Source organism: Strix aluco, chromosome 7 (genome assembly GCF_031877795.1).
Source record: "Strix aluco isolate bStrAlu1 chromosome 7, bStrAlu1.hap1, whole genome shotgun sequence".
Taxonomy (NCBI): domain Eukaryota; kingdom Metazoa; phylum Chordata; class Aves; order Strigiformes; family Strigidae; genus Strix; species Strix aluco.
In genome coordinates this window covers 31,363,338-31,389,768 of record NC_133937.1, presented here as the reverse complement: position 1 = coordinate 31,389,768, position 26,431 = coordinate 31,363,338, and the positions used below count along the sequence as shown (strand labels likewise).

Here is a 26,431-nt window from a genome sequence, read left to right as displayed (position 1 = left end):
CTACATACAAAAGCTGAAGCTCAAGGCCCATGTGAAATAAAAAAAAAATAATCATATAACATAAGGAGAGTTATCTTTGATTTTAAAATTACACTTTTTTTTTTCTTATGAAATCCTAGTTGTTTCATTTTTCAAAAATAAAGTTACAATAAGCAACAAAATCTCTTGCACAAACTGTGCAGGGTAAGTTAATTTTGAATATAGCTAAACAATATATCAGTGAAGTATTCCTTTCAGCTTCCTGGAGACTTGTACATTGCCAATTTATAATTAGTTGCAGATTTTCAATTACTTTCTAGCTAACAAAACAGTTTCATTTGCATTGTTTACTTGCCACTTAACTCAAATTGTACCCAAATTGGTTATTTTAAAACGTGACACAGATTTTCAGGGCCAAAGCAAATTCTATATATTTTAGTGTAACAAGCATCTGTATTTCAGTCTTCAGTGATAAAAGTGTACAGGATTTGGCCAAAACTCAATCAACTCCATCACAATCTCAAAATGCCTCCTGTGCAATTTGTCAAAAGCAGATTTCTTGGCAACAACACATAAAACTACAGCAACGTATAATGAAGAACATAATCTCAGAAAATACGCAAAGTTTGTTTTGTGTACTAATTGAAACTGGGAAACCACTGTAGGCAAATTTAAATTCAACAGAAGATCAAAGAAATTAACCATCAAAATATCATTCTGCTACCGTGTTTAAATATAGTCCACTGCATTCAGTTTCATTCCTGATAGCCTCATTCATCAGGAGCATACTAAATTGGAAGTGCAGAAATCAGGGGGTAGAGTGACTACCATGAGTGATTTTATTTGGTATTATTCAGTACCAGGCAGACCTTAGCTAACTCTGTTACACGATACTTTTTATGATAATGCATCCTGCTACAAGATTTAAAAACTGGCTGTCTGCAGCAATGCCAAGAGATTCCTACTACGAGGGGAGAAAAGTGTTCTCCACACCCTCTCCTTCCACACATCCATTAAATACAGGTGACTTTTGACTTTTAGGAGAGTAAGTGCAAGCCTCTGATCACCCTTCTCCTCCCCATATTAAATAATCACAGTTTTTAATTTTTTCTCATTTGGAATTTCCTACTCAACATCTCTAATTGTTCTGAAAATGCTTCCATCTTTGCTAGATGATGGGGGAGGATAGCTGTTATCTGGGCCAGACAGTCTCTTGAAGATAAGGACACACCCCGCATGGAGCAAAACTTCCCATCTCTTTCTCAGTTATTGCACCTGGAGGTGTCCTCATGGACCTGAGTGGGATGGCACCAGTGTCACTAGCCTGATGAGTTATGACAGATTCAGGGCTTACAAGTTCACTCTAACTGTATGCATATTTCTGCTGCATAGATTTCTTTTACCTCTTCTGTGACAAATCTTATTGAAAACTATGTTGTCTGAACTAGCCTAGTTTGTAGAGCTATTCTACAATTTCTGCTCTCCTTCCCAGTCCTACCTGAGGCGAGAGCTGCCTTGGCCATGGAGTGCCTTGATGCCAGCACCAGCAGAGATCACAGATGCACTGCAGCAAAGACTGACTGAAGTAAATAGGCAGATGTGTCGAGTTCACCAAAGGCTGGACAAAACTTCTCTGGATATTTCAGACTGAAATTTGATTTTGTTCTTGGATCAGGGCTGGTATGTTTCATGAACTGCACTAGTTTAGATTAGGTGGTGCAATGAGCAGATAACGTTTGTTCAGTGGAGAAGCATCTTTTGGGGGAAGCGTTATTGCTATTGTTCACTCTATTTTCCTGTTTCTTTTCCTTTTCCTCTAGTGCATGACAGCACTAGAGCAGTCTGTATAACACAGATCCTTAATACTAAACTACAGTATTTCCTAGGGAATACTACCTAATTATAGTCTATGCACAATAGCAATTTAATAAAATATATACGTTAAAAACCCCAAAGTCTACCATTCCTAGCCCCACTTCTGAACACCCATTATTGTCTCCTTCCAGCAGTAAGAAACGGGCATTTAATCTTACTTTTAACTTTCAGTCTTTAAATCAGTTTTAAATCCATGACAAGACTTTACATCCTACCCCATTGTTAGCAAGATTCCTTAATTGCCTCCTTTAAAAGACTTTATCCAACCCTTTTGAAAGTTTAAATAAATTATATCCACTGGTTCTCCTTTATCCATTATTTGTTAACTATTTCAAAGAAATCTGACAGGCTATAGAAATCGTGCTGATTTGTCCCCATCATATTATCCTCATCTAGGTCCTTTATAACTTGATCTTTAATCATTCTCTCAACCATCTTTCTTTATACTGAGGTGCCTCCCAGGTTTATAAATTCAGGGATCACCCATAACACCTTTTTAAAAGGAGGGGAACAATGTTGATCACCCTCCAATAAAACTTTTTTTTTTTTTTTTTAAATAACACACCAGCACCATTTGTTATTTGTTCTGTTACCAGCCATGGTGATCTCTGACCTCTAGGCTTGATTACTACACCTAGATAAATTTAGGGACAAATTCAACAACTCTGAAAAATCTGCAACTGGTACAGACACCATCAGCCCACCTTAGCAGCCGGAGTTGTTGGGAGTACATCCCCACAGATTCTGCTTCCATCACTGGCTCTATGTGGAACTGAACTCAAGTGATGTCTCAATCCTGACATTCAATACCCTCACAGGACGGACCCATGCTTCCAATGAATGAGACAATCTCTTGTAACACTGAACTACGCCCTTCTCTGAGGATCTGCTGTAGGATCAGTCAGCAAAGATGAGGCTTGCAAAACACAAAAGACAGTTGTCTCAGAGGCTGGTGCAAGAGTAAAATTAACTTTTGCAAGAGAGGAAAGTAACAGCAATACTGCACCACTTTTCCAACAAACAGCAACATTTATTTCTTGAGTTTTAACTAATAATAGAAATAAGCATGAGACCTTTGTCAGACAATGGATGGGACAGCTAAATAAGGAAGTGAGATATGTATATTCTTATTTAAACTAAAATGCATAAGCCATGCAGACACTATTTTGACAAGAGAGTGAAACATAAAAACCTAGAGAGCTATTCTGCTTGAGTTTCCTCCAAACTCGTATCATTGCCATACAGATCCAATTATCTATTACAAATTAATTCTTCTAGTCCTTCCAGCACATTTTTTATCCCTTTGTCTCTGTCAGAACGCTGCTGTCACTACTTGCAAAGAAAACCAATGGAGGAGGTATTTCCCCATTGCCTAGTGATGCAAACAAATAATCTAGCTTTTCTACACTCTCCTGCTCATCAAGCTGAACTGGGTTTGACAACTGGAATGTATTAATTAAACCCTTGCACATTTAAGGGGAAAAGAGTCACTCTGCCAAATAAAATGGGACAATAATGAGGACAGCATAGGAGCATCTCTACTGAAAACTTGCCACGTTTCTAGACATGTATGCATTCATCCACTCACCTCCTCCCCCCTCCCCCAGGATTACCAGTTTGGTATGAAGTTCAGAAGCAAGTATAACAGCAAGCAGCAGAGGAGGTAAGTGGGTGCAGTGTGTATTTTTTAATTTCCCTTATCAATGACATGAAGAATTGGTTGTTTTTAAAAGGTTCATATATTATTTCTCCCACCATTCTTATGAAGGAAAAGCATAAAACTAAGAAAGAGGTCCACACTGTGCCACGTAAACACTCAGAATCAAGGCCATTTTGATCTGCTGAGGAAAGGCAGAGATCTACCATCACATATGGGAATGTCAGCAACCCTCTTTTGGGCTTTACAAATTAATTCCACTATGGAGTGCCCCTTACTCTTGTAGAGTAGTATGGAACCGGGGAAAACAGTGCTTGAAGACTTGGCTTCTACAACAAACGGGCCTTGGTGCATGACAGGAGGAGAGAGAATACCCAAAACTCCCTTTCATTCATTCTAGCCCGTATGTCAGGACACCAGTTTGTAGCTGAAAACCAGCAAGCCCAGCTGCAGCAACAGCAGCACTGATGGCAGACGGTCACTTGGAGCGATCAGTGCTGTTGTCAGACGGCCGTAAGAAAAAGTCCTGTCACCACATCCTCTAAACAGCACTGTGTGGCTTTTCCAAGGATAGCCTGAAAGGGAGAGCAACACACCAAACACTTGGAAACAACTAATTGCTTGAGAGAGATTGTAAACTTAATAAGTAGGCCACACAGATCACATCTTTACCACCAACATGTTGAACCATTTATAAGAAAGTTTTGTAATTCTGCATAATTAAGTCTCTTAATAATGTAGATTTGAAGACTACAGAGCCAATGTACTTAAGGTTGATGTTATTTTAATTACATAGAAAAGACATGATTTGGGAAGAAGCCTTGCAGTTTATTACATTTACTTCTGTCAAATAACTTATAATTGTGTGCCAAGGTGCCTGAGAAAAGTATTGTGGGTTTTTTGCCTTTTTTAAACAGCTTATGCCACTCGAAAAGGATTACTTCCTTTGTAAGTTGCTGTTTCAACTGAAGGGTACCAATTAATTAAGCCATTTACATAAAACTGTCTTGGATCAGCTACCTACAAAGATAAAGGCTGAAATCTACCTTCTAATTGAACAAATAAAGTTTTAAGAATAAATACGTGTGGGTAATTATCTGTAATAATACAAATTAGGAAATTTAGCTGATAAAATGAGTATGTCAGAAATTAAGACTAAATTCTTATCATCCAAATTGAATAAGGAACAGTTTATCCCAAAAATATTCCTCTAATTTATCTTTCATTTATTGTCACATTACATATCCTTGTATCATTTGATGTCTTGCCATTTCACATGATGCAAACAGAGAGAAGGTGGAAAGTGTCTATATTTCAAGGGATGTGCTTAGTCTGATTACATTTTTTATTTTCTTTTTTGGGTTGAGGGTGGACAGAAGAGAAAAGAAAACCCTCAGTTTTCACAAATAGTCATTATACACAGCAGGGAATGATAAATGACATCATTTAGCAAAATAACCTGGGGTACTTTAACACACACAATCAAAAGTAAGCTGTTTATTTATCTAACTAACTGTGTGCAATTGATATGAGTTCACAGTACACTAATATATCAAGTAAAATAAGATATGTGTGTCTTTGTTGCAATAGTTTTAGCAGGAGAAACACATCTTAGAGCAAAATCATGGTCTCTAGCATTTAACTACAATCTATATTTTTTTTCCTCTATGCTTGAAAGAGTAAATTGTACAAAAACTTCTTATGCCAGTGAAGAAAGAGATCTACACTGGCGATTTGCATTGCTACAGCAGCACAGACAGACGGACCCCATGAAAAATAATTTTTATGTTCAACCTCTAGCACAGAAGGTGGTTTCTCATCCTCCACCTGTGTGGTGGTTCAGCTGATTAATGGTCTGACTGTGACAGCTGTTACACATGCAAAACTTGCACTGAAGCGAGTGGTGGGGTTTTTTGTCTGCATAATGATTCGAGGACAGAATTCTGAGTCACATCACACATTCTGAGCCAGGTCTCTTCCTTTCCTAATTATTGCATTCTTTGCTAATGGATGGGATACATTTTCTTCCAACTTATCTCAACCAACTGTTCTTGACACACATAAATCAAGTTTATAATACTAAAAACTTAATCTAGAAAGGTTTCATATTAAAGCTTGCTATATCTGTTTCCAGGCAGAGATTCAGGATCTCAGAAGCAGCTGAGATTGTGCATTACATATGTTGTGCCTGTGCTTACCAAACCAGATCTTTAAGACTTATGAAAACATTTATGTATACAACTTGGAGTACTCAGTGGGAGTATGCATCTACATAACAATAAGTACAATTGTAAGTATTCACAAGATCAGGGCTCAAATCAGCAAGAGATTTCACACTGCAAACATCCCAATCTAAATTTTTACTTCTGACGTTCAGTCAGGATTACTGGGTTTCTACATCTGGAAACAGAGCTGAGAAGGTAAGCTCTTCAGGGCAGAGGATAGCCCTATTCCTAGGTTTATGCAGAGCCTCCAGGCTGTGGGCCACCCCTAGAAAATCCAAACAAATACCTGTCAATTAATCATTTAATACCATGTCTGTTGTCTGATCCTTTATTGCAGTACCTCAAAACTTTATAACATTTTGTAAAGTCATCTGAACTGAGTTACTGAACTAAACAAAATTGTCTTTTTACTTAAACTATACAGCAAACTTGTTCCCTGTGTACAATTCCACTCTCTCTAAGTCCACAGCTGAGTTGTTCTTGGACTTCAACAGAGCAGCACTGGACTTGCACCGTCCTTTTGTGCTCTTGCCTGCTGGTCCCGCAAGATGCAAACCCAGTGCTCGAGTCCTCTCCCCATGGACCGATGGGATTTCCCAGACGGAATAAACATTGGAGGCAGCTGCAAGGGATGGCACACAGCCTGGGCGAGGCTAAGTGGAACGTGTGTGCACGTGTTGTGCGTGGAAGGCGCAGGCTGTGATAGTTAGGGAGGAGAGGCCAGTGCTGCAACAGCCTGAGAAGAAATGAGCTGCCAACGTCAACGGGTCACACGTCAGAGGAGCTCGGTGCATTAGTCAGTGACCAGGAACTGTAACAGCGAGCCGCTGGCTCTGCATCAACTCTCATACTAAATTACTTTCAGGAGCTTTCGTGTACCTGTTTTAGTGATTTTTTCAGCTCCAGTCTAAATATAACACTAGGTAAATGTGACAGGCATTTTATAGACAAAATAGGGTCTCTCTTGCCCTATTTTTATACATATATCCCAGAAACATTTCAAAAAAGGATATAAGAGAGAGAGAACTGCACATCTAACATCATAAGCAAAAATTAAACACCTTTAGAGATACACCTTTGCACAAGTGTGCACACATATAAACCAAATCATACATGCACAGATGTAAGTGCACAACAGAAAATACTATTCACAAATGTACATAATGGAAAAGAGGACATGTCACTTCTTGATCCAATCTTTACCACTAATCTAAAATTATCAGTAAAATATGACTTAAAGACCTAAAACAATACAAGGCAAAACTTGTTTTCTTCTCTGTTTCTCTTTCAAAGTCTGTTTCAGAAAATCCCTTTACATTTTATAGCTTTTCACAAAATTGAAAGAGTGAGTGTCACCCAGGTAGGTTTACTGATCGCTTAACAAATATGACATAGGCTCTCTGCCTCTGTGAGAGTGCACTATCACATACTAGAAAGCAACACTTTCATTTTATGTTCAGCAAGTAAGGTATGATGAGTACAGTCATTGCAATGAGAACCCATAAATGCATTGTGCATGGTCATTTCATGACAATGGAAATAGATAGCACATAAATACCATTCACGTTACAAATAACACAACACACACAATACCATCCTCCCACACTTCTCCATCCACCCTGCCTCACAGTCAGTGGTGCTAACATGATTAGTAAAACACTATTTGGTCCATAAGAATCTGCTTTAATTTCACCAGGAAGCTCATCTTTCCTCCTCCTCCTCCAACTCTGGTTCTAGAAAATGGGACCACTTATGAAAAATACTTAAGGATACTTCACCTATAGAAGATGCCATGCTGAATAAGCCTCTACATTGCTTCACCGTACATGTGTCAAAAGTGAAATTTCTTCTGCCACTAACAGCAAGTGTCTTCTAGACAAGACAATCCTAGCCTGGGGAGTTATTCAAAGGGTAAATGTCATCTGTGTTTGAAAAGAAGGTTTACCCTTAGCAGAAATACTAAAAAGTTCTCTTTTGCAGGAACAAACTAATTTCTAATCCCAAGATTGATTTGAACATGAGAACTCTAACAAAGCTGTTGAGGTTTTAACTTTACACCAAAAAGTTAAGACCACGACTGCATACATGTAAAGCTCTCTCCAGAATGGTTCATTTCTTGGAAGTCTGTCTAGAAGCTGGTCATAAGTAAACAATTCGGTTTTAAGGGCACTTCTGTTTCGTGGCTCCTGGATCTTTATCTAGATATATTTATTGAGCTATAAGAAGGAGATGGTCTTATGAAAGAAAGATCAGTATCTCTGAATTGCTCATCCCATTGCTGCTGTTTTCTGTGATGCAACAACCTTTGGCATATATACTTGAAACTATGTCACACTTGTCTCCTTTCGTTGATGTAATGGTAATGAAAGTTTTCTGGTTAATGTATCTGGAAGTTGATTTCATTTGTACTCATGGAACAGGTAGACAGTAGTTAAAAAGTTGCCCTATTGCCTTTACATAAAAATGAGTTTGAGAAATCAATTCTAGAAATTAAATTATAATTCAGTTTCTACTTCTACTTTGCCCCAGATGACTTAGACATTACCTCATTGACAAGGATCAGAAAGAAACCACTGTTTCAACTTGCCAAGCCCGTGGCTAGAAGTGACATTCTGAGTCTGATCTTAAGTAACGATCCCAAAGTAAAAGGCTATATAACTAATTACTAATCCCTTGAGCTGCCTAGGCTATAGATGGCACCATCATACACTATTTATTTATTTGGATGAAATTCTGTATTAAAATATTTCAGCAGGACTACAGTGACCTGGCAAGATACTAGAGGGATGGATGACTTAGATAAGCCACAGATCAGACAGATATTCTTAGCAAGTGTATGACTCTCAAAATGTTAAAGCATATGAAGCTACTTATCAAAAAGCAAAACTTACCACAGATTTTCCTTCTGATTTTTTTAACTTTAAGAACAGCATATAAAGAAACAATATTGCAAAGTCTTAATTTTTCATCAGCTAGCTCTATTCGTAATAATTCCTATATTTTATTCTCTGCAGATGCCAAAGATAAAATAGAAACATAATTAAATGCAAAGCAAGAAGGAGATGTCCTAAACCTAAATGTGTCTAAGATAACCTAGTTTTTGGAATCTAAACAAACCTCTCTTTAAACATTTCTTCTGCAGTGTGCCTTACTTGGAAACATCTTCATTTCCATGTGAAAATCACAAAATTGAATCCCTGACACCAATGCAACTAAGACCTCAAGAGCTTTTCTTCCTTCAAATGTACAATCATTTCTCACTAGCTGACACTAGCTGTTGACCTGTGTGATTTGTTATCTTTGACATAAAGTACACAAAAAGCTTTAGAAATTCCACATACAAGACCATCTGGTTAGTGTTACCCCACTTATTCCACTCTTTTTCCAAGAAATGTTTGAACCAGGAGTATACGAAACACTAATAATAAGTAGAATGCTCAATAAATGTTAATGACTAACTATAACTTATCACATTTTTCATTCTAAATTCCTCATGGAAGCAATCCATTTGTTTTCAGAAATCTTCACCATTAAAGAATTTTCTCACTGGCCTGAAGAACTGATATTTTTCCTTTTCATAATACTTGCCAGTTACGTGCATCTAGAATTCAAACATGGGGAGTTAAATTGGTATACATTTTACTTCTGTATCCCTCACAGATGCTTAAGTCCTGTGATAGGACTATGTCTCCATTGCTTAATGTGTTGAATAGGTAAAGTATGTGCTGACTTTCAAGTACATGGCAAACAATATTCCGTCCAGAGGTGCACAGGGTAATTTTCTGACCTTCAAACATGGCAATGATTGGGAATCCATTTTCTCATCCTACAAGAATTTTCCAAGCCCACCATCAGCTTGCAAACCAATTGTTTTTATATGATAAACCAGGGAAGAAATGGGCACATACTTGTCCCAGTCCAGAAAAGGCAACAGCTCCATAATTACTGTGGTCCCCTGTGATCTGAAAAATCAAGATCATGTTCCCTAATTCAAACTGAAGACTAACAATTCACACATCATCTGAATCTTCTATCTATTTACTCTTCCAGGGAAGGCCTCTCTGTTTCTCCTACTGTAATTATTAATTTTCAAATTCAAGTTATTCATAGCAGTAGACATTTGAATCCACCCCCCACAGCTTCCCTAGACACAGCCTGTGGCTGTGACTATTTGGATGGATGAGAAAAGGGCAATGGACACTAGATCTGTATATTGCTCTTTCTCTCTCCTTTTGACCAGAAACTCTAATTTTGTCAAATGTAGTAGGAAAGGGAACAACATCAGTGCTGTATGGTTGATTTTCTTAGGGAGTCTAAAAAAATCTCTCCCTATCAACCCTGAAGTGCTACCATGCTCATCTGTGCATGTGGGTGTATCAGATAACATCCACAGGACTCAGGACTTTCCAAAAACGAGAATTGGAGATTGGGCATATCATCTCTCAAACCCACTGCTCACACCGGACTGGAAGCCATAATATTTCACTGCCACTAATGTGGGGAAACTGCTGTGTCCCAACTCAGCTTTTTATTCTAGCAGCTAGCAATTGCCTCTCAAGCTTTTGAGCTCCCCCCAGACTCTTTATTTCAGTCTGAAAAGAATAGTTGAGGCTCTTGTCAGAGAGTGATGCCACTTGGCATATCAGTCAACACCTGGAGTATGATGGCTATTGCAGGACAAGTGAGTTTTGAGAGCCTAGTTACCCTCCAATGCATTGACAGGCTTCCAGTGACTGACTGAGTCAGGGATGGGCCTGGAGTTTTTGTGCCACTGCAGTATGTTGAATAAAACATATTTTAGATTGACTCCCTTGCATTTATGTGCATAATAGAAATGTATATAACATACATTCAGGGGTGAAATATATTCTAGGACTGCAACCATGTTCATCATGTCAGTGAACATTTTATAATCTATTTTCATATTTGCAACAAAACAAAGTGCTAGATTCCCGAACCAACAGTAACCCTTCCTGAGTCTACACATATAGCAAGAGCAAAGTGGGAACACGATGGTGCATGGCTTGAGAAAATTTTAAGAAACTGAATCTCCTTTCATATCATCTCAGGTTCATCCTTTCAAACACTATTATAAATTAAGAGCTATAATGAATTTTGTCATGGCTGGGGGTTTGGTTTGAAGCAACAATACTACATTTGATTCAAGAATAATCTATTGCGACCTATAATACCAGTGTGCCAGCTTTTTTAAATTAACTGACCACAGCTAGCAAACAGCTATTAACATGGTGACTGTTTGGGGATACAAAGATATGCAGTGTCTGTGCTGCTGAACCACAAAGTATTTTTAAAAGAAGAAAAAATTAAAGAGGACGGCCTCCCCCTCCCCAACTGGTCACTAAGACAATGAACTTATTCAATCTTTACAATCCTTTGTGCTTCTTTATAGGAATATTCCACCAATTTCCAAAATTATAGCTGGTGGTTGGCTTAATATGATTTGTGCACTACACAAATGACAGTGTTCACAACAGGGCTAAGCATTATATTAAATCAGTGATTAGTGCACCCTTGTATATATGTCACACGTCAAAACCATCATACAGCTTTGCAACTGATTATAAAATCCTCTGTAAGTATGTACAGTAATAAGGCCACCCTGGCATTGAAACATCCCAGCACAGTTTACTATTCACTGTTAAATTCATCCATTCAGCAGCATTGACACCAACCTTTTCTATTTTCTCTTGCTAACAAACTGCAGATGTGTCTTCTGTGCAGGAGGCAAAAACAAAAGACTTAAGGAATGACCTTCAACATAGCAATATGGATACGAGTTGGCAATGGCCATGTGAGCAGTAGTGCTGGCTGTGCCCTTCCCAAGAAGGATGGATGCACCAGTATACCCCACTGGTCTCCAGTGGCACAGAGGACAGAAGTGTTGAGGTCAAGCTAAATCCTGGCTCTCCAATCCAGGACAGAATTATGCTGCTATTGCACTAACAGGCCGGTTCAGATCATCTGTTCTTGCCTTTCCATCAACAACAGATGGTTCATATAAGAATACAGTATACCCTCAGTTATGGGTTTTTTTCAGATTTTGAGGAATATGGTTGCCTAAGGACAGATATGTGCTTTGCTATAAGACTGCCTGGTAGTAAACACCCTTTTAAAAAAAGTCAGTAATTTTTTTCAGAAGCGAATAATGAAAACTGCACATCTGAGGACATAACAAAACCAGTGTTTTTAACAGACTGAGAAATCTGTAAAGCTGAATTTTAAATTATTATGACAAATCAACAAAGCAATGAGTCCATTCTTGTAATAACTTGAAAAATTAAAACAAAGAGACCAGTGACTTTTTGCTTCCAGAAACAAAGTATACTTTTGTCCTATTTCCTTATAATAAAGAACAAGAAAATTCTTCTGGCTCAGGCAATATAACTGTTCACCTCAAAGGTAGATGCCAGGCTTAGAAAATTTCTAGTTATAATTCCTGAGTTTCAGAAAGCAACTGTGAGGAGTTGGTTATGATGGGGATGCATACAAAGCCATTGTTACAATGTACCTCTTCCTTCTGCTTATTGAAAGAGCAGCTTTGGAAAAGCTTGAAGAATATTTTTGATATTGGCATTTTCTTTGCTCATCACTTTGACCATTGTTACTCCTCTTTGCTGTGGTTTCCCTTTTTCTGTTATATAAACATAATCTACTTGCTTCTTCTTTCAAAGCATTCTCAGCCTAATCCCCTCCCAACCTATTCTCATTCATTTATTCCAGAGGGGAGAGCTCCCACCTCCAGTTAGCCCCTGACAGTAGGCTCCATCACCCATTTGTTACCTTTTCAAGCAAGGATCTTTGTGCTTTCTCCCCTGCTGCCCCCATGCTTGGGTAGAGCTCCTTGTTCATGTCCACAAAGCTGCCTCGTTATCCTCCTTCAAATCCCCTCTCAAGCCTCCTCTTAACTCTGATGCCAGAAAAAAAGCTTGACAATGGCTGTGCTGCTGCAATATTGAGTCCACTACCTATGAAGCTGACCTTCTTATTCACTCCTTGTGCTTCCCCACCTGCTTATATCCACCTGTTGTCTCCTGTCGTTGGGTTTAAAAGTTATCACAGGAGAAAGGGCTAAATCAGCTTGAATTACTCTGCATTTGCTGAGAATGCATATTCCTGTTAGCTGACATGAGGCAACTTGTTACCCTGAGAAAATATCTGTATATGCCTCGGCCATCTGGATGTAAATTCTCTGGAGGGGGCAACTCTTTGCTCTATTATTTGTACACTGCCTAATGGTCCTGGTCCTAACTATTTCATAGCACAAAAAAATTGCTGGAAATATAATAAGGATTATGTGTGCTCTTCTAGACACTTAGTTGCATGTGTTACCATAGCTTGAGAGCCTGAGTACATGGACAGAAGACAGAAAGTTTACTGAACAGTTGAATGAAATACGGGTCAGACTCTCGAGAGTACTGAACATACAGCCCATATTTAAATATGACTAATACACAGGCAAAATTCTGGTCTAATAAATATTTAGCAAGTTGGGTGATAGACATACAGAGCTACAAACTACCTGGTTACCCATCCATTAATACAGTTACCATGAGTTAAAAAAGCACAGCTTTAATAGCAACATCATCTAACTATCAGGTTGCTATTTCCACTGCCTCCTCTCCCACCCTTGTTGGACAAATAATAGAGCAGCATCATTCGGTCTAAACAGCTTCATAGGCAGGATTAAAACTTTTAGCTACTGTGAAATTATCTTATTTACAAAGCTAGGTTTTATTTTACAGATGAAATGGTTTTTGAATGCTGCTAACAGAAGTGGGTTGGTGCTGTACAGGACAGGAAAGATGACTTCTGAGTCGGGAAATAAAGTCTCTGAATTGTTCAAAGTACAGGAAAGACATCTTTGACTGAAACAATCAACCCAATTTGCAATCTGCCATTTAGTTAAAAAAGAAAAAAGAAGGTATTTTTACTCTAAAAGCAAATATGCAGAATTCAAAAGCAAAACTCTCAACCTTTAACTTTGTGCTTGCTCATTGTCTGAGGGTGAGGCTTGAATTAGCCCTTGCCTAAAAATCCCATTTAGGAAAGTGTGGGATCAGTTTCTTCATTTAAAAAAAAACCAAACACTTTTACAAGTGGAAAAAATCCCACAGAGGCTGCAGGGTAATGTTTTTCATTAACCGGAACGTACATTTTCAGAAGTAAAGCTGCATGCTTTTTTCTGGCAATAATTAACAAATTATTGTATATCGTTTTTTTAAAATTACTCCCCAAATAATGACTTTTCTGTTTCTTTACACCAATGAATATTGCCAACCTGTTTGTTTTTAAGAACAAAGAGAGAAGTCCAAAGCCCATTGCTGCAAGCCATATTTCCAATCCCTATCTTCTGCGTAGTTTTGAACTATAAAAAAGAAAATCTTTTTTCTAAACTTAATATAGAAAAATTAGCATGACCAAAACAGTTTCAAACCCCAATCTTCAAATGAAAGTGCAAAATGAATTTGAAACTGCAAATGAAGTAACATTTGTTTTAGTAAACAGCAATTTGTACAGATAAGGTTATTTACACAAGAGCTCACATTTTTTCCATCTGTATTATTTGACAAGATGGATCCAAAATTCGAGAAAAGTAAAATTGAATAAACAAGGGTATCGTATATTTAAAAATAAATTTATTTTATTACTCCACCTCATACTAAATCAGCACAATGCAACTGCCATTTTAAGGAAGTCTTACAAAGTTTGAATGAGCAAGTGTACTTCATTACAAAAGATAAAAGTTTCTTCTTCCCTACAGTGAATACAGGTAATTTCAGAAGCTGTAGCTTATAATTATTCACTGCTGAAAGGCTTTTAAAAGGTCCATATTGAAAACAGTGACCCCCAGCTTCCCCTCAGAATGAATGGAGGTAAAAATTGTCATTTTGCTGGAATGCTGGTTGATAACTGTTAGGCAAAACATGCATTTCTTCATTACAGTGCGGTCTGCAGGTTCATTTAAATAACAATATCATCCAGCATAAAAGTCACAAAAGAATTATCTGGCAATTTCAATATGTTGAAATGTATTATTAGTGCTAACAATGAGCACCTCGAGTAAATAAATGAATGTCTTTTATTGGCAGCATTACTTCCAATTATTTAGCTTTATGGAATATCAAACTTTATAATTCAACGCCTTGGTCAAGAGTGGTTGCTTGTGTAACTTTTGAACTAGAATTGACATTTTTATATGTCTCTTCAATTTCCTCTTCCTTTCGCCACCGTTCCCAAGAAAGTAAAAAAAAATACATTGTCCAAGCACAGGGAGCACTATTGTGTCCTTTTGTAAGATATTTAAAGAGCCACCTTCATACTGTCATTATTTTTCATAACAAAATAAACCCCAAATCTGGAAATTAGATTTTTTTGTGAAAGATATCAGCCAGTATTTATAAGTTATATCAACAGTATACAAAGTGCATCAACAGTCTTTTCTGACCTTCAAATCTCACAGAAAAAATTAACATTTTAGAATCTTATTGTTACAGGAATATCATGTCTATCTCAAGAGGTCCCAACCCAATTCATTACCATTAAGATACAAATTACAGCACAAGAGGTATACAGCCTCTGGTCTTGATATGGTGTCCAAAAAACACACGATGACTGCAAGTGCTCTCTTAGAAAGTGTTCCCACTGCGTGTCTTCGAATGGCTTCAGGAGGAGGAGCTGTGCTGGTTATCAGAGATCTCACTGCACTTGACTTTCCCAACTGCTTCTGCAGTTTTCAGGGTGGAAACTCAGCCTGGGTCCCTCACTCCCACATACACAGGGCTCATCCACACTCCAGACATTTTTTCCCCCCCCACTGTTAGTAATCCAACCAGAACCAGTGTGGTACCCAGACATGACAAGCTCCGATGTGGTCCCTAACAATGTGGGTGACCTGTGATTTGATCACGGCCATGAATGGGCCTGTGACACTGACTGCAGAGCTCTTGCACAGCTCTTCATTCTGGTGATGCTCTGAGGGCTCTGCCACAAATTTCCCTGAGCTGCCTTTCAGATTCACTGTCCTCCTCTGCCATGCCAGTCCTTGGTCACTTCCCCTTGGCATGACATTTCTGTCCCTGTGGCAGAGCTGATGCCACAGAACGGTTGGCTCAGTACAGTGTTTGGCTGTTCAGCTTATATCTCCAACAAAGGTTAAATTTAAAGTCTTTGCACTGTCACTCCTTCACACCCAAGATATCCACTTAAGAGAATACCCAAATATAAATCACCTCACATGAAAATGGCAGATTCATTTGAGCCTAAAGAAAGAAAAACTTTTCCCAAAAGACAACGAATACAACCAAGTCGTACAGCATGACTCAGGCAAGCATATTTATACTATTAACACAAAGATGATCCTAGAAATGGATGGAGACTGCTGGGATATGCTGAACAAGACAGCAGCTTTAAAACACAGATATACTAAAATGATCTTTTCTTTTCTACCAGTGTAGCAAGGATGCAGTTTGTAATTCAGGAAGACAAAATGTACTTGTTTTCATACATCTGCAGGTAAAGAGAAATGCAGTTTAACGTTAGCTATACTGCTTCCGTGACAATACATGGCCTGGTACAGTATCAACCTCAAATGATTGCAGAGTTTATAATGACTAACAAGATAGAAGTCAGTCTTGTAATTAAGACAGCATATGATGACACTAAGCTGTGTAGTGCAGTTGACATGCTTGAGAGGTGGGCCCATGTGAACGTCATGAAGTTCAACAAGGCCAAGTGCAAGGTCCTGCACATGGGTCAAGGCAATTCCATGCACAAATACAGGCTGGGTGATGAGTGAATTGTGAGCAGCCCTGCAGAGAAGGAGTTGGGGGTATTAGTGGATGGAAAACTGAATATGAGGCAGCAATGTGTGGTCGCAGCCTAGAAAGTCAACCATATCCTGGACTGCATCAAAAGAAGGGTGGCCAGCAGGTCAAGGGAGGTGATTCTCCCCCTCTACTTCGCTCCCTTAAGACCCCACCTGCAGTACTGGGGCCCCCAACATAAGAACATGGACCTCCTTGAGCACGTTCAGAGGAGACCACAAAGATGTTCAGGGGGCTGGAGCACCTCCCCTATGAGGACAGGCTGAGAGAGTTGGGATTGTTCAGCCTGGAGAAAACAATGTTCCAGGGAGACCTTATAGCAGCCTTCCAGTACTTAAAGGGCGCCTGCAGGAAAGATGGGGAGGGACTCTTTTTATCAGGGACTGTAGGGATAGGACGAGGGGTAATGGTTTTAAACTGTAAGAGGGTAGATTTAGATTAGATAGAAGGAAGAAGTTCTCTACTAGGGTGGTGAGGCACTGGCACAGGTTGCCCAGAGAGGTTGTGGATGCCCCCTCCCTGGAAGGGTTCAAGGCCAGGTTGGACGGGGCTTTGAGCAACCTGGTCTAGTGGAAGGTGTCCCTGCCCATGGCAGTGGGGTTGGAACTGGATGATCTTTAAGGTCCCTTCCAACCCAAACCATTCTACGATTTTATATTCGGATACGGGAAATCAAGGTTCAGTTCTCAATGTTGGAATGCATTCTCTGCATCACCTTTGGCAAGCTACAATCTGTACATCTGGACTGTAGAGCAGAGAAAATACCACTCCTTTCTCCTGTTCTTTGTCTTGACAATCAAGATTATTAACTCATCAGTGCAGAGGATTTCTCTTAATTTGTGTTTATATGACAATTGTACAACATGGCCCTAATTTCAGATGGAGACTATGCACCACTATACTTCTAAATAAAACCTGGCTAGATTTCTTCAAGTCCACAGAGCCAAATTACAGAAATTAATTTAAACAAATTGAGAAGGGCTTGTATATGGGAAGATATAAAGGGACTGATCATGTGGTTAGCAAGGGGGACTTTCTTGTGCTGTTAATCCAATTCCAGGGTGACTGCTGGGAATCTTTACTCAGTAAAGCCTTTAATTATGAAGAGAGTGTACACAGTACTGCTGAGGACAAAAACAATGAACAAGTGTCATGGTTAAGATATCTTTGCTTTTATAATTGGCTCATTTCAAATGTCTAATAGAGAAGTCTACAAACTCAGAACCACTGGATCAGAAGCACTATATTGTTTCTATATGATAGGTCAATGCCATCAACATCCTGTAGCTAAAAGGGTATGTTCATCTGTGAAAGTATTTATAAAAATTACGTGAGTGCTGCAAGGAGTAGATAGCAATGAATAGTAGTAGCCTGTGACGTCTTGAACATGTGATACTGAAAACCCAAAAAGCAATTTGGCACTTTCAAATACTGGCACTAAATACGGCCGAGTAATGTGTTTCTACAGCTCTCATTCTACACATGTGTGATCTCACTCTCAGGTCTATAGCCAAATACAAGAAAAGAAATAAGGGGGAGCTGCAGAAACATGTGAGAAAGAAATACTAAATAGTAGACCATTCTCCCACCCCTTGCTATGTGGCACAGAGACAATGTCAGCAATGGAAATTCTGCTGCAGGCAGCCAAAAATTCAAAGAGAAGAAGAATCCAAGTAGCAACAGCCCTGCACAGCTCAAGAAGATCCTACAGCCAGACTTACAGCCTGTCTTAGGTTCCCTGCACAGACAGGTCTGATCGAGCATGCCATCTTTTTTCTTTCCTTTTTCTGTAAGCATAAAAATGGTTCATTGCTCCTGACTTCAGCATATTTTTGATCTAATGTGCAAACTCCAGGCAGTCCCACACTAGAGATCGATATCATCCAAATACTGCAAAGGATTCTGATAAAGTATTAACTTAGTGCTCTGACCAGTTATTAATGGAAGCTTTCTCAGTTATTACAACCATCATGTCAAAACTCGAGCCAAAGGAATTTACCCAGGCTCTGTCCAAGGAATATGACACAGGAATGTAATACACATATGGCAAAGATTTAATGTATGTGATGACTGCTAGGCAAACTATGTTTTTATTGTCCAAGAAACAATGGCATATCCAAATCCAGTATAAGTAAAGAGTGCATAATGATGTTAGATCATTGTACTATGAGGGAAACACAGAAGAAAAATTTGTTGCAAATTTTGCCTCTCTGTGAACGAAGTAAATTGATACAGAGGACAAGCAGAACATCAGGAATCAAATTGCTTTTGGGAAGAGGGGGGGGGCGGGGCTGGCATTTTTCTACTGGCAGTAATTTTCTAATGAACTGTTGACAATCACAGATGTTCTTACACCTCAAACAGCTGACGTTCTCAAAAATTCACCATGTGGCCAAGTGTCAAATTTTAACTGGCTTTTACCTGCCTTTGCGGTTCTGACTACTCAGAGTAAGCCAGTGGTTTACATTTTTGCTGTTGCTAGTTGCTGGCTAAATAAAATAATTTTCACACAGGAGTAATGGTAGCTTGCCTTTGCCCTGTTGGGTAGGTAAACACCACAATTTAAAACCAGAAGTAAAGCACACATGGAACAACAAAAAAGGCATCTTGTAAATAGAAACAATAAAGGCAAGCAAATTTCCTGGTTGGAAAGAGATACCATTTTTCACCTAGTTCTTTAGGAGCATCATTAAAATGTGTACAAAATCACCAGTTTTCCACAGCCCTCTCCCTTTCTTGGTCACTAAAAAAGCCAATTAAAAATGGATTTGTAACCAATCTCCAAGTCATTAAATTTTTGCAGCAGCAATGATACAAGATTTAAGATAATAAAACCACATTAAGAATTAAAAACATGGGACCTGCTATGAGACAATCACAATTACCCATTTCTCCAAGTTACAGGGATCCTCCAGTCTTTGTGATTGCAAATAAGCATTTACTGAGAAAGCTACTAGAACGGGATGTAAAAGGGTGTTTATAGTCACTAGTCTGGTTTGATTTCCTAAAACAAATTAGAGTATATTCAGAATTACCCTAGATTACATAAGAAGGCAATCTAGATGAGTCTAAGAAATCCATTGGAGACTATTACTTTTACCTAGCTGCATCCTCTAATCCAAGGATGGAATAACTGCCATACATCTTCCCCCCACCACTTGAGGGCCTCCAAATGTCTTAGTTATTTTCCCATGACAGGCTGTGCCATCTGATTTTGATAGAAAACAAAAATTGAACTTTTACATGGAACTTTTTAGAGGCTGTTTTATATGGGAACTATTCCAGCTTAAACAGTTTTCTTTAACAAACGCTATTCTTGTTCGCTTATGCTAAAAGAATAGCAGTACACATAAACTGGCAACTCTTGAATCTTCTCTCTCAAATAAGGTGTTTCTGAATGTGATGACATCACCTGAAACATTCTGTCTTTTTATGACCTAGCAAAATGGGTGGTATTCTAAAAATGTGTTTATTTTTAAATGATATGTATTTGATAGTTTGACTTATTTTTAATCATCTAATATAGAAGTGATGTGTTAATAATGACAGCAGAAGTACCTGAATATATCTTTCATTTACAGATTTTAAATCTAAGATTTCCCATTACTTTGTGAGAATTGTCACCTTGACTTCAAAAACTGGGAAAAAAAAAATAGCAGAAAACACATTTCATATAGTGAAGAGAGAGAAAAAAGTCCAGCCAGATTACATATTCCAGTCTGGTGTTTTATTGCTAGATGGCACAATCCAGTTCTCTGTTGCCAATTAATGCATATAAAAAGTAAAACAAAGAAATTAACTATAACTGGTACTTTAGAACAGCGGTTTGCACGTCACAGTCCCAGTAACAATTCTTTTGATGACTTCTACTATGTATTACCAGTGTGTATTACTTTTAATCTTGCAGATTAAACTGCAACAGACTGTCAAACTGTGGTTCCTCCTATATGGAGACACTGCACCTAGTGTCCTCCTTACACAAGCAGGACAATAAGGCAGAGGGGCTGTTGGACCAGGACCACTATTAAGATATCAAGATTGCCCAGTAGCTCAGTGCACCCCAGTGCTCAGAACTCCCACCTGCTTAGCAGTTTATGATGCATCACTCTTCAGGGGCATGGGAAGACCTGTAGCAAATGCACTCAAGCTTTTGTATTTAATTTGCTCTCCCATTCTACGTTCACAAAAAATGCATGGGAGCACTATAAAAGCAGGTACAGCTTTTTGCATGTCACTGAAGTACCATGTTGTGGTACTCTCTAGGCTTAGACTAGATTTCTCTAAGATGGAACTGCACCACATAACTTACTGAATCATGGTTTCCCCTCCTCTTGTGCAGAAAGCCTCTCTCTTCTGTGGTCTCTTCCAGTAAAAAGGCAATCTCTCTTAGGATAGATTGCCTTGCTCGTTCTCCCTTGCCCAAGCATTCTGCTCGTTCTCCAGAACTTTATATTTTAAAGGATTGTGCTAAAACAACTGGCCTTTTGTTCTATCTCAGGGGATGTTTTATTGTTGCAGACCCCAAACCTGTGTCAAGAAGCCAGAATGAATGGGATTTCAAAAGCTGCTCCGATCCTATTGTGCCATGAAGCATCTTTTGAAGAGGAGCCAGCCTGTCACTCACTCTATGGTTAGCACCTTCTCCCTTCCCAGAGAATCTCAATCCAAAATGGAGATAAGACAACAATGGAGAAGGTAAATTAGCCCAATATTCAAACTGAAGATTGTTGTCAGAAAGAGAAACACAGTGTACCTATGATTTCAAAGGGAATTTGTAGATTTTACAGAGCACTCTGATATAATCCAGCATCACTGTATAGGTGTATGTATTGTTGTTCCTTCAGCATAGTTTGATAGATACAGCAAACATAATAAAATACACTTTGGATTAAAAAAAAAAAAAAAATCAGTTTTTTGAAAAAAACCTCTTGTAAGACTTTCCTCAGATACCCCTAATATAAAAATTTCTCTGTCTCCTTCCTTGTCACATAGTTCCTTCCTTTTTCTCCTCACCTCATAAAAAGTAAATCATCCTCTAAAAAGCCAAGTAAGATTTTAAGGCAATATTTTTTTTCTGGAGTCATGCAATGTTTGGCTCTGTTCCAAGTCTTATGCAGGAAATCTAGATAACATCTAAATAGCAATGACATTCTCGATGAAGAGAAGCTACCGTGTAGATCTAATGTCTTCTCTCCTAAATGAAGTAATTTGATCGTAAATGACCAAAAACTATTCTGCCAAGTTACCCAATACACTAAAGTAAGGAAAAGCTACTGAAGACTACCACCATGTGAGTCCTTAAGTCATAAGCACTATTTATATTATGGTCTAGTGTGAGCTCCAGCCAAAGGTTTTTTTTGGTCAACCTTCTGAGTGGCCAGCAAAACCAGAGGTCACCACGGGGATGTGGATGGACAGAAAGTGCTGACACATGTGATGGCAGATTACATTGGACTGACTGAAGCTGTATGCTGCTGGGCTCCTGGAGGTTATCGCCTTCACTGGAGAGGAGGCTGAATGGGAAATGAATCTACTTGTGAACAGCTGCACTTTACAGCCCAGTATTATACTGTAAATTAAACCAATGTCAGGCTACATTAATATGGCAGATTATAAACAGTGGTGGAGGAACAAATGCACATCCCATTCAGCTATCACCACAGTGGTTGTAGTAACTTCCAAAGAAAGGCAGTATGTACAGCCATGAGTAGAAACTGCAACAGCCATGCTAGCTTAATTTGCTGTTGAATATGTCTGTAAACCCCAGACATAAAGCATGAATAAACCTGGTTTCCTTGGCGAATTGAGCTGGGACACAGGGAAAAGAAATATTTTAAAGAAGAAAAAAAAAATTAGGAGTCAAAACAGGCACAGATTACAATCACATCAAGTTTTAAAATATGAAACAAATGAGCAAGTACTCATTCCAAAGTCTACAAATGTTGTATTTTCACTGTCTTCACTTCTTGAACAGAGGTGATCCAGAGACATGGAAATTACCAATGGGGCAAAGAGGACTGCAGCAGGGATCCAGCCTAGAGATCAGCTTGAAGCTTTGAGGGATAACCTACCTCCTGCCCTTCAAAGCCAGAACTAGTAACAGTTTGAGAAGATGGACAGAACAGGTTAAGACAGACACACTGATTTGTGTAACAGGCTTGGGGCAGGGGGGAGGTGAGGGGCAGGAATCATGTTTGGCATCTCAAAGATAACTAAGTCTAGAACCCTGGAAAACATGTAGCATCTACGCATGTAACATACAGCTGGAATTTAAGCACCTCTATTTAAGATGGAGAATTGCAGCTTTGGCAGAAGGGGTGGAAAGCAGTCCCTGCCCAGCCTCTCCTTAACCTGGCTCCTATTCTTAGATCAGATTCATGAATCCCACGATTGGAAGCAGGCCCCTAAAAGATAGGAGTGGCAAATTTCCTTTGCATGACCAGGGCTTAAATGTCCACCATTAACCAAGGGTAGATGGTATCGCCAGATAAAACCTTTTGAAAGCAGAGTGTCAGTAAGCACACTTAAACATACTGACATATATACAGTATTTTTCTAGTAGCATATTTCATGGACTCAAACCTTACTAAACTTTTGAATTTATGGAAGCTTTGCCAATGGTGAAGTGTCACTAGAAATTTTATATAATTAGGACTAAACACAAGAAAAAATAAAGACTTAAGGCTGAAACTATCCATGAAATCTCAAGTGCTTGCTTTACTTCGATTGTAGAACTATATTTGCAATGATGCCAGAACAGTGTAACTAGACATGTTCAAAGAATAAAGAACAAATAATAACTGGTTAAATGCTAAGCAACAGCCTAAAAATACTATCATTACATTAAGAAAATGGGTTTTCCTAGAACATTAAAACTACTCATTAAATCAAAAAACCTAATAATTGGTACTACTGAGTTGTGACACTTCATAACCTGTGCAGGAAAGCAGCAAATGAGATATAGGGAAAAATCACTGGAAGCAGGATTTAATGTGTACTGTAATATCATAGTCAACTACAGTCTAGAAAACCAGAGAAAGATAAATAATAATGGTAAGGTTCTTAAAACCATGAAGGGAAGGAACACCTGAACCATGACTGAAATTTACATTCTCAACCTACCTGATTGGGTTATAATACTGCAGGACAATGTTTCCCAAGAACCGTATCATATCAACACACAACCTCATGAGCTTAAAGTTAGTGCTTCTTCTTTAACCTTAATGTTCTTGCATAACTAAACATTCTCAGCCATGTGGAAGAAGAGAGGGGAAGGGTGGGGACTTAAACACCAGCCCTACTCTTTGTTACTGTTGTCTTTCCCACAGTTATTTCCCTTGATGTCACTGTCACTAAGCTTGTATAAAATTGAGAACAAGCCCAGCTGATCACAGCAGTTATTAAATTCTGAATACAAGTATATACTTTAGTGAGGGACAGGCTGGAAAGACCATGGGCCAAATACAACTTGGGTGGAACTGCTAAGGGACCAGTTTAAGAACCACTTCAGCTCCTGATGGCCAGAGTCCCCTGCTAGTATCTGCAGCACTTTGGAAGAGGAGAAACAGAACAAGGCAGTAGAGTTTACATTGGACCTCTCAAGTTTGCTCCACTCAGAAGAGACAAGAGCAGGACAGTTGCTCCAGGCTATGGGATCTGCAGTTTCTGCAGCCACAGAACATCCTGTGGCCTCTCTCTTTCCCTGGGAGACTATGCGCAACCTGAAGCTGGTCAGATTGAAGGACTCACTGATCAGCTGCATCCACAAATCGTAGAATGCTAACGCTTAAGTCTCCACAAGAATCTTTTTCTGGCATTGCTATGCTGGCTAGGCATAAGAAAGACAAAACCAAACCAAACCCTGCCAACATTATTTTTCCAGCAAAACTTCCAGAGTTAATGTAGCAGTAGTGACGGAAACACACTATTGTTGGCTCAGCTAATGTCATCCAGAGAAATAGTGTAGCTATGCCAGGGATAACAGACCACTGGCACCAGTACCAAGTTTGGCACTGACCTTGATTTAGGCTGGTGCCAACTACAATGAGTTACAACACCTTCTGAAATAAAATATGGCAACAGATTCACCAAAGGCTCCCTGTGAGTGAGATATACTAGTAGGAAAAACTCCTCAGGCAAGCATGCAATATATCACCTATAGGGTGCTTCAGTGAAATGATGATACCAGAATGACTGCTGGAATGGAGAGACAGTGTTGTTGAACCTAGACTGGAATGAGGGTGACACAGCCTGAGAAACAGGCTGTTGACCAAGCAAAGGGAAATGTCAGCTTAACAACAATGTAAATTGGAAACGATTGTAGACTCTCTCTTTTTATCTAGATCTGCATGTCAAAGCCACTGTGGTTTTGACAATGACCATCAATTTACAGGCCTGCTACAATATTTGTATCATCATCTTCCATTGAGACACTGAATTACTTCATATTTATTTTTTTAATGACTCAGGGCAGCATGTTACACAGGCAGTAATAATGCTTGAAGTAGCACAAGGTTGTGCTATCAATGGCTCTTAAGTTAATATTACTAGGACAAAACAAAAATTTCATTAAAAGGACAGCATATTCAGCACTGAGCACAGAAGAGTATTTACACTCTAAATCTTATTAATAAACACTCCAGTATAGTGAGAAAACAAATAGATATCAGCCTGAAATATTTAAGTATTGAGTCTAATACTGCTGAGCCGGCATTAGCTGTCATAATCGATGGGAATTGTTTACACAGGCTCCATTCCTTTGGTTATGCAAACAGATCCCATGTAAACACTAGACCAAACACATCGGTGCATAGCCCCATTCCAGGCTACTCGGAAATGCAAGATAGTTCCAGTCTCAATGACAGCATCACCCCATGGCCAGAGCTCGCAAAGCAGGAATGAGGCAACCTACACTGAAATTCCTCACTCAGGACACATATGTGACATTGGACAAGTTGCTTTCACTCAGAAGGAATTTTTTCCACTCCTCTATAGTCTATTTTTCTCCCACGGCTCTTTAAGAATTATGGCAGAAAGTGAGAAGATGAGTGTTCTTAATTACTTCTATGGAAAAATCCTACAGGATTCAGTAACTGGGGTGGGAATGGGTTGGATTTTTACCTAGGATGACAGAAAACAAATTTCTGCAATGGAAACTTAGAGGATGATTCAAAGCCTTACAGAAAGAGTACTTACTTTCACTAAATTTGAATAGAGTTGTGAGAAAAAGCTTCAGAGCCCTGCTGACACTAGATTTTCTTACCCAAATTAACTATTTCTTTTTAGAGGAGAAAAATGTTTCTCCCAGTATCATCATCTAGAATCTATAATTTTCTCATGTCCATTAAATGCCTTTTTATAATCTCCCTGTTCTTTTTTAATATTAATGTAATGTATATATCCAGCTATTTTATAAACTTTGTCAGCACATGACATGATGCTGGTGCTCATAAAACTAAAGCTGACTTCATTATATTTTACTTCAGGATAGTTATCAGGAGAACACTGTCTGATTCAGAAGAAAGAAAACATGCTTTCTTCATGCATTAGTATGTTATCAACTTATGATACCTAAATAAACTTTACTAGGATGAAAAAGTTTACTATACACTCATAAAATGGACCCATTGCTGAAGCTCCCAATGTTTGTTTGACATTTTACAGCTGATGGGCAAGGATACTAAAGGGCAATTATGTGGTTGAAATGGAGTTTCATAGTTTACAGACAAATTTAAGATAAACATTCAAAGCAGACTCTGGATTTTGTACATGAAAATGCATCAGCTCCCCATTTTAGCCATATCCTTATAAGATCTACCCAGGGTAACGTTGTCACATTTAAATCACATTAA

General features: G+C 38.7%; 1 protein-coding gene across 5 annotated transcripts in view; it reads right to left on the bottom strand.

The window, feature by feature from the left end:
* Nucleotides 1-26,431, bottom strand: part of VTI1A (vesicle transport through interaction with t-SNAREs 1A) — a 277,183-nt gene that overhangs the window by 46,139 nt on the left and 204,613 nt on the right. Inside the window, exon 9 of one of the 5 annotated variants that reach the window (XM_074831280.1) lies at nucleotides 5,880-6,001. The exons of the other annotated variants lie outside the window; for them this stretch is intronic. Within the exon in view, the coding sequence (XP_074687381.1) occupies nucleotides 5,971-6,001 (31 nt within the window). The 3' untranslated portion in view covers nucleotides 5,880-5,970. Of the gene's footprint in view, nucleotides 1-5,879; nucleotides 6,002-26,431 lie in introns of those variants that run through there. 5 annotated transcript variants of the gene reach the window in all.